The sequence below is a fragment of the Gastrolobium bilobum genome, unplaced genomic scaffold (assembly GCF_033153095.1).
Source record: "Gastrolobium bilobum isolate Gb01-03AN ecotype WA unplaced genomic scaffold, APGP_CSIRO_Gbil_v1 utg2833, whole genome shotgun sequence".
Lineage (NCBI taxonomy): Eukaryota > Viridiplantae > Streptophyta > Magnoliopsida > Fabales > Fabaceae > Gastrolobium > Gastrolobium bilobum.
Window position 1 is genome coordinate 518,112 of NW_026899149.1, and position 10,047 is coordinate 528,158.

Below are 10,047 nucleotides of genomic sequence, written 5' to 3' on the forward strand. Positions count from 1 at the left end.
TTCGAGAGATCAGTCATACCTGTGGTCTTTAGTCCTGTTTATAGAGCTTACCTCTGGGCTGATGTTGGTTGGGCTTCTTGCTACTGTGGGCCTTTCTCTGGTCCATAAGAACTAACTAAACTACCATGATTTGTAATTATTATTATTTTTTAATTTTACTTTGAATAACATATTTCAATAATTATTGACGGGAGATTATTTTTTCAAGTACTATAGTGACAAGGGATGTTCTTAATAATTTTTTGTTTTAAAATTCAAACTTTTTTTTTGGTAGAAAGAATTTAAATTTAATCCTTTATAACATCTGCATGTAGAAAGTTAGTTATAATTAAAATAATTATCTGAAAACACATTTTCATTAGAAAATAATTTATTTATTTTTTGAACTTGGCAGAAAATAATTATTTTAAAATAGATGAGAGGGCAATGTGATTTAAGCATCTCAATAAATAGATGAGTGCGTAATTTATTCATAAAATATAAACATATAAATATTTTTATAAATTTATTTCATAATACACTTAATTACGATTTTACATGTAATGAAGTTAAAATTGGAAGCACATGTCTCGATTTTAAAAATAATTTTTGTATGATTTCTTCTTCTTCTTATTCTTTTTAAAAAAATTTAACTTCGCATCAAACAAAATGTTTTTCTCTTATTCCCATGGAGAAAAATCAGGTTCTACCGTTTATTATTTGAGTATATTAAAAAATCATGCAATATAGAAACGATACCTCTGTGCCTTTATTATTTAATTTAACAATATTACATGATCAGAGCTTCAAATTAAGCAGCACAAATAATATACCAGCCCAGCTTTTATGATGGAATTGTCTTTAATTTACTGCATGCATACAATAGCAGTTCCTGTTATTCCAATCAGAAGCTAGTAAGTCCATTCCTTTGGAAGAAATATGTCTTGAGAAGAACTTTGACTCTGAGAAATTACACTGCATTGTTTCAGAGCATCTTTCTGATCATTATTCTTTTTTGTTGAATCATTGCTGTGTACTTCTCCGCGTCTTGGGTTATTTTTGGGAACTGCAATAAGATGTAAATGCATGGCATTATAGAACTTTCCTTTAATATCATATTTAAAATAAATTAAAATTTAGGATATATTTTATAAGAAGAAAATTTAAAAATATTATGTATCTTAAATATTTAAATATAAGTTATTATAAGAATATGACATGTAATTTTTTTAAGGCTTGGATATTTAAGAGACCTTGAGGGGGTGAAATCTGCAAGCCTAATGCGTGCACTTTGAGATTTAGAGCTTGAATAACTCGTGCCGGAAGGAGGACAGGAGCGCAAGCTGAAAAAACAAAAACAAAACAATCGTAAGGACTTTCTGCAAATTATTACAAGAAAAAGATAAAAGTGCATAACACCATTTGAAAAGGATGGCCAGAGAAATAGCATTTGACAATACCTTAACTATGATCCATGTTACTTGTTGCGGTTCGTTCGAGACATTTTGCCATTTTGGGATAGATCGATGTAGATGACTTTCTTATGTACGCATTACTTTTTTTCTCTCTCCTTGTAAAGTTCTATGTTTTTAGGGAAAGTTTTCTCGTTATAGCAATTATTGGATATAAATATATAGTCTACGTTATAATTATAACAAGTGTTTAGAGAGCAGTTAATATATGTGATTCCAAAAAAAAAATTGTAAAATTAATTCAAGTTCTTATGCTGAGGATAAAATTAAAGTTTAAATATTATTTTTAATAAATAATTATCACATTATTGTAAAATTATTTTGATAGATAAGTACCCATATATACACCCTGTTTACATAAAAGCGTTAAGTAAATTGTTAAAATGAATTTTTAAAACATAATTATATGTGACTGAGAAAGAACACAACTCCATTTACATGCATCTATAAATTAATTAACTTCTTTTTCTTTGGAATGTTATCCTAAAAACAACCCAACTACCCAAGAATGTGATATGTGAAATGGTTAATTACATTAGCTCCACAATAATTTAGCTCGACAAATGATTGATTTAGCTTGTTGATAATCTAAATAAATAAGTCGTTAATTAATTCAATATGATAACCGGTAATAGAAAATGTAACCCGACTTTGGAGGTGAGAAATTATTGCACCCTTATGGACCATCACGTCAATCTTGAAGAATAATATGATTCATAACTACCTCAATGTTTGAGTTTATATATTATTTATTGCTGAATCCTATTTGTACATAAGATTGAGATATTAAAAAATATGAATGAAATATTGGAGCAAGCTATGATTTCCTAGAGTGTAGAATAGCATGGCCTTTATTTTTAAGTTATGCAGGCACAATATATCATACGCTTCATTGCAAGGAAATTACTAGGTATGCTACCTGGTTTCTTGGTTGGTTTAGAGCCTGCAGTTTGGGGTAAGAACACGCCGGTACCACTTGATCTCTGCCCAGATCCTAAGAAAATAGCTTGCATTCCAGGCCCACCATTGGCATGCTTAGGCCTTTGATATGATGATCTTGAAGTAGATTTTGAGTACTGAAGTTGATATACATTTCAGTATAATAAAAAATAAAAAAAATCATTTGGGTATATGAAATGGTAAATAAGCAGGAAAATTAATTCAGCAGATAAAGTCCACATCTAAGTGCGACTAAAATACATAATAGTCTGTTTAATCTTTCAGTTTATTTTTCCGTGTTAATTGCTATATTCGTGGATCGATGTTGCATAGTGCAGAGACACCACGCGTTGACTGAGAGGAAATTACAATTAAATACTGATCCGGTTTTCTTAAAGGCACTGAACTCGTTACATTGGTTAAGGAATTAAAATATTAAGGTTTAAATCAAAAGTAAAAATATATAATATTTTAAAGGTTTAAAAATATTTAACTACCTCTCTCGTACATACACAAAAATTACGTGGGATCCACTTTTTTCTTTCTCTCTCCCACTCATTTTTTTTTGTATATTGTATCAGATAAAATTGTCTAATATATTTTTTTTTTTTATAATATCAAATACTACTTCTTAACCTAATATCCAAAAAAAAAAAAAAAATACTACTTCTTAACCAATACTCTCTAGCAGCAGCTAACAACAATCTCATCCTTACACCCCTTTTTTCCATTTAAATCATGAATCCACATTCCACAAGCCTCCATGCGTCATAGCAGATTGATTATACCTGTGATCCAACACGGCATGCGTAATGACATATCTAATTTCATATTGCATGATTTATAACTTTCCTGATAAGCCACAAGTTATGTACGTGTAGGTTTGTTTGATATATGTATGCATCTTTTGAATATTTAAATAAATCAGACTAATTTGATTGAGAAAGTTTTCAACTGACACGTTAATATATATATCCTTTCATTATATCCCTTTATAGAGGGAGCTAAATTTTAAGCCACGTCGACTGCTCTAGGAAGGGAAGAAGAGAAGCTTAAGAAAAGGTAAAATGCCCGGAATATCTGCAGCGTGCAACTTTAACAAAAGAACATTTTTTTTTTCAAAAGAAAACTATGAGGAAAGAAATTCGAAATGCAAAAGCATATTCTCTTTTTCCACTAAAGGGAAGTTTCTAAAATACTCTTATATATAGCAGATGTATTCCACCAATGAGATAATTACACATTGGCTAACATATATACTGAAGAAAAAAAAAATTAACTTTAATATTATAATTATGTACTCCCTGAAATATATAGTTATAATACTTGTGTTATACTTAATAATTGGTGTGCCTATAGTTACGAAGTTGTTTTCCTAAGGTAGGTGCATCTCCTTAGTTTAAAGTGGGTAATTAAAAGGCCTATGATGTGATGATGATGCTTGATTAAATAGAACAATATTCGCCTTCCTAATCAGTATTTCACTATTTCACTTGCAGCTCAAGTGCCTAACTCATCTTTGGAATATCTGTCATCTCTCATCTTTAAAGTATAAATTATTAAAAAGTAAAGCCTAATTAATGCCTAAAAGTAACTAATTCGATCCTTCATATTGTGCCCACATTCCCGTACCAAACTTTTACATAAAGATCATTTCAAAAAAAAAACCTTTTACATAAACATTGCATCTTATTGGGGTTTCTCCTGCAGCCACAACAAGAGGCACAGAGAATGATTGAATGGATTTATATAAAACAGTACCTGTGAGTGTGGTTCCCGAGGCAATTTGTGGTTGCCCTGCTGCTGCTGTTTTTTGTGGCGGTTCCTCATATATACCTGTAGGAAGATTTGAACATGTAAAACCGATTTGATACTCAAATTACTGAACAATATATGTTATAAATTAAATACATGATAAGACCCTGTCAGAGAAGCCAAATATACATCATATCAATTCAATCAAACATTCGACTTTAAATGTAACACTAACCAACTGTTAACCCAGAAAAGTAGATAAAAATGTACACACATCATGTATAAAAGAGAAATAGAGAAAGAGCAATCCAATTAATCTCAGATTTAAATGAAGAGTTGAAGACCAAGTTGTTTATTTGGAAGACCAAGAGAAACTAATGAGATAAGAAGCAAAATGATGAATAAATGAAGAAGAGAAAAGAAGGCGCCATGTCACTAACTAACCACCTTATAGTCACATGCCTCGTCCAGAACATGAGAGGGTAACCAAAGCATTCCTTCTTCAAAACCAACTTCACCATCATCATGAAAAGCAGCCATGTACGGAAGAGAAAAAAAGCTTCTTGTTATTGATTTTGACGACAATGAGTTGCTTTCTCGTTCTGGAATAATAAGAGAGGGAGGGAGAGGCTTTTTAAGCTCCAACTTCTGACCTGCAGCTTAACTAAAACAACTTACGTGTGTTAGGGAGTGGGAGAAAAATTAAATAAATTTTTCTCTGCTTTTTCAGCAAAATAATTTTTTAAGCTAGTAGACAACATCAAAATTACTATCTTGCCCTTGCAATTTGCTCTTTCTGCTCTGAAATTATATACATGCATGCAGGTAACTAGTTTAATTTTATTTATCTAGTGAACTATTCTTCATGTCAAAGCTTTTCAAATCACATTAGAGGGTGATTGGTTATTATTTCATGTCAGGTACTATAGTATCTTCTAATCAATGTTATCAAACCCGACTTGTTGATTGATGTGGTTAAGATATTGGATCACTACTTCAATTAGTGAGTCATTGGTTGAACCACATGATCTGAGTTAGTACATAAAAATTTATATTTTATACATAAAAATACTTCAATACATGCAAGAAATTGTTATGCAGGGCTACAACATATATAGTTTTTGTAAGGATAAAAAAAGTCATATATAATAACCACATATAACATATTGTAAAAGAAAAAAAAAACAATTAAAATTCAAGTATCTTGTAACCATATATAGTTATTCTTTTACCAAATATTCTCAACTAATCATATTTAATAATTATAGCACATTTACCAACAACTCTTCCCATAAAAATGAATTTGTAAGGAATCAATATGTCACATTCTCTTAATCTATTATTTCACAAATTGTTTTCATCTTTGAAACTAAAACTTAAGGTCACTATAAGAGAGTATATTACTATCAAATAATACTACACAAAATTTGGAAAGAAGTTTCACACTTTTTTAAGATAAGACAATACAATCTTGAAATTACTTATCTTGAAAAAAAAAATTATATAAAAATACATGATCCGCTGATTTTGATGACCGATTGAGTCACCAATTTTAATTAAACTTTCAAACCGGTTTTCATCGGGTTTAACTAATCCAATATTTGACTCGAACCGAGTTCACCTTGTTCCGATTAGAGCCGCACTGATAACAGTGCTTCTAACAACACGAGGGACATTTCTGTAAAGTGCAAACTAGAAACCTTCATGGATGTGGACGTGGACGTAGGTTGGGTTCGGTAAACCCCCCCCTCTCTCTCTCTCTCTCTCTGGTGGTTGCAGTTATATAGTTCACGTAATGCTCTACTGCTTGCTCCATAACCTCATGTATATTTTGGTCAAAGCCTCTCATTGACTCATTGTATTATTTTCTAACAATTATTTTATGAATGTCAAATTGTTATATGAAGGGATGCAGGTAATCATCCAAGCCTTACTTTTGACTAAGGGAACCAAAAAAATATATTATCCATAATTTATTGAGGAATAAAAAAACTGGCGCAGATGTTATCTAAACCTTACATATGTATTAGCAATTATTCTTAACCACCTTACCAAATCCTTCCAACATCTTTGAAAGAGGCATGAAACAATCATCAGGGTTGCATCAATAAAAAACACTACGGTTCGGTTCTCTGCCTTTTTTTGGGGGGTATACTTTTCCTTTTCTCTCACCAAACAAAAGACTAAGAAGTGATTATAGTTTAGGTGAGTTTGGAGGATGTGGTGAATTGATGATAACATGTGGGGCTCAAATGCTCAATCTTCTCATACAAACCAGCATAAAGCACCCTACTCTATTCCTTATTCAGATAGTCAATTCATGATAAGGACTAAGGTCAATCTTAACCTTTTCTTGAATATTTCTAGTTATATACTAAATATAATCAGCTTGGTTTGTGTGAACTGTGAAGTAGGTTATTATTACAATTAATGAGATCAAGTCAGAAAATTTAATAAAAGAGACAAAATTTTAAGAACTGTCGTGAATTATAATGTACTTAATGCTACAGATTATGGTTGGTGAAAGAGGTTTTTATTTTTCGCTCAAGTATGTTGAGAAAAATAGATACATTTAGGTACCGAATCAGGAAATGAGCCAACTAAAAACTGTGTAGATATATATCCAGACGCACATAGTTTAGGTCACCAAAACTCCTCTCTCTGATGAGTTGGGCAGGCCAGGTAATGAATTTCAACACTATGTAAAGTTGTTCTCTTAACCAAACTCAGTAGGGTAGCTACCAAAAAAAAAAAAAAAAACTGAAAAATTATATGTTGTATATGGATACTGGGAATGCTCTTCATCCCCTGCTCGATTGAGAATCAATGAAAACAGTGGGGCATGCAGAAATGTTGGCACACTTGACCAACTTCCCATAAATTTCTTAAGGTTTCTACATATTAGTGGCCCCAAGTTGCTTCACCCCTTGGAGTTAAGCTTTATTATCTGCTTTGTATATGAAGAAATAAATTATAAAATGAAATTTTAGCCAATAAAACCGAAATTCCATCTCTTTCTTTTACTACAGCCAATAAAACTAGAATTTTTTTTGGATCATAATGCCAAAAGCATATAGAAAAGTGGCTAAACAGAAAGTTATAACTTCATAAAAGGGTAATACTCCGGTTCTCAATTTCTAATTATCAAAATAACAAAAAATTTGACTCCTAGAATCAGGGTCGTAAGCACCCTTTTATAGACTAATTACAAATTAATCTAAAATTCAAAATTTAAAATCCTAAAAATAAGAAAACTTCCTAAAATAAATATAACAGTAATTAATTTCTAAAAATAAATAAATAATTATAATTAAATCATTCAAAATATATCTCAAATCATGCCAAATATGTTATTTTCTTTTTCTTATCAAATAAATCATAATCATATCTTCTGCTTCATTTGGACATAGATTTTATCGTAATTTGTTATATTTCAAATTACTGTTTCTTTCAATAATTGGGTCATACTTATTGGGTCATAATTTTGGTTGATTACGAGTTTCTTGAATCAATGGTTGGACCTTGTACAATGGACTAACTGTAAGTTCATCAAATCATATAGTTAAATTGGTCTAATTGAATAATATTAGTGAAACTGCAGTGTTTTAAAACTTGGACCGGTCATCAACTCGGTCGAGGTACTGGGTCACTAGGTCATTGGTTAAACCGAGTTCAACTGGATTTACTATTCACATATTAAAAAAATATAAACATATTACTTATATTAAAAATTCACATAAAAAAAACTATCAATGAGCTTCAAAAAATAAATTGGTTTTCAATGATAGCAAATATTATATACTTCTAGGCTTCTAGCTCTAGACCATATCCTAACATTGGATTAAAATTGCAATGTAAGCAATGGCGGACCTATTTTAGTGCAAATGACTGCAAAATGCAGTAATAAATTTTTGTAAAAAAAAAAAAAGAGAGAGAATTGCGATCAGATATCAGGACATATTACTCATAAAGCATGTTGCTTATACATGTGCATCCCATAAAGATATGTTCAATGTTCATTAGAAAAAATGGATATGCATTTTGAAATAATATGTATTTCAATAGTCAAACCAACATAAGAAAGCATTATTATAAGCGAGATTCATATTTAACTTTGTCGATATGTAGATAAAATTATGCTACGGTAGAAATCTTTATTGTGAACGCAAATTTCTAGGAACATTCTAGCCTTTGTTATTATAATAACAAAAAAATTAATTTTAGTTAAAAAAGTTAAAAGGAAAATATTATGAATGTGGGGTTATAAAATAAATACTTCATCCTTTTTTGCGGAGTAAAAGAGGAACATTTGAGATAAATTGTCTCTATAACAATTCCAAACGTGTTAATGGTAATGAGGAGCGCAAATTCTCTTTTATTTTCTAATGCATTTAAAATTTTCTTAAAAAAAAAAAGTTTGGGGGTCTTCACTAAATATGCAGAAATAAATACATTTTTTTGGGTCCGCCATTGAATGTAAGCTAAATGCACCTTTTGTGCCTTGACATAACACAGATAAACTAAATCATGGTAACAAATAGTAAGCATAAAATATACACTAAAAAAAGTGTCCACTGTTGAGATAAGACTATCAATTTTTATCTCCACTTAATTTCTTGATATCATTATAAGATGCAACTAAATTACATGAACAAAGTGCACTAATCCAAAATACCTTATTATTTTCACTTTACTTTTAATTATATTTATCACAAAATATGAACATGATCTCAATACCAAAAAAAAAGATTTACCAAAAAAAAAAGTTTTACAAAAAAAAAAATGAAAAAAAGAGAGGGTCAACCAGTCTAACTCGAGTCACTGAGTCGATGGGTCTCGGCCGGTCAATCGGTCCAAATCGAGTTGACTGCAGAACCAATTCAATTGATCGCTCGGACATAGAAATCCATCGGATCACGAGACCCGGGTCAACTCGGCCGATCCGAGCCGATTTTTAAAACACTGAGTGAAAATATCACTAATTTACAATTTAATTTATTTATTTACCCGATTCGGTTTGATTTGTAAAATGTTACTGAAGGTAAAGTCGGATTGATATCATGCTTTAAGAAAGCAATAAAAAAGTGGATCTATACCCCAAATTAGGTATGATGGAATGTTGTGTCCTTTACCAAAAAGGCAAAGCCCATACGTTACAAGTAAAAAGGTTCACTTTTCCATTTCATTTTACATTTTTTTCATTTCATTTTCTTCTCCATCCAAAAGTTACGCATAAATAATAAATTAATATATATATGAAAAAAATTATATTTACAAATTTTTATTTATAAACTCTTATAAAGTTATCATATCTGACCAATAATACACTATTGAATAAAATATTATCGGTCAGATATAGGGGTTTAGGGTTTAAGGTTTGTTTGTAAAAAAAAAGTTTGTCAATATATTGGAGGTTATTTGAATTTTGAAATTTGAAATTTTGAATTTAATGTAATAGGAGTTGATTGCGTTTTGTATTTAATAGGAGTTGATTGCATTTTATATTTAATAGGAGCTGGTTGTGTTTTGTATTTAATAGGAGTTGATTGTGTTTTATAATTAATAGGAGTTGATTGCGTTTTGTATTTAATAGGAGTTGATTGCGTTTTGTATTTAATAGGAGTTGATTGCATTTTGTATTTAATAGGAGTTGGTTGTGTTTTGTATTTAATAGGAGTTGATTGTGTTTTATAATTAATAGGAGTTGACCGTGTTTTGTATTTAATAGGAGCTGATTGCGTTTTATTAGGAGTTACAATTTTACGAGTTGATTACATATTGTCGTCAATTCAAATTTATTTGTAATTTGTAATTCTGAGCCTATTTATGGGCAATATTTCAATGAAATGAGCAAGAATGTAGATACCAACTTTTATCTTGGTATCAGAGCCTCCGTGACCAT

The 10,047-nt window shown here is 30.4% G+C and overlaps 1 protein-coding gene across 1 annotated transcript; it reads right to left on the reverse strand.

Moving 5' to 3' along the window:
• Positions 1 to 890: 890 nt before the first annotated feature.
• LOC133287686 (uncharacterized) lies at positions 891 to 4,685 on the reverse strand. Its single transcript, XM_061485344.1, has 5 exons — positions 4,590 to 4,685; positions 4,152 to 4,226; positions 2,371 to 2,527; positions 1,233 to 1,322; positions 891 to 1,045 (listed from the first exon to the last, which is right to left on the reverse strand). The coding sequence occupies exons 1-5, from the start codon at positions 4,683 to 4,685 to the stop codon at positions 891 to 893; spliced, it is 573 nt and encodes a 190-aa protein (XP_061341328.1).
• Positions 4,686 to 10,047: the final 5,362 nt, after the last annotated feature.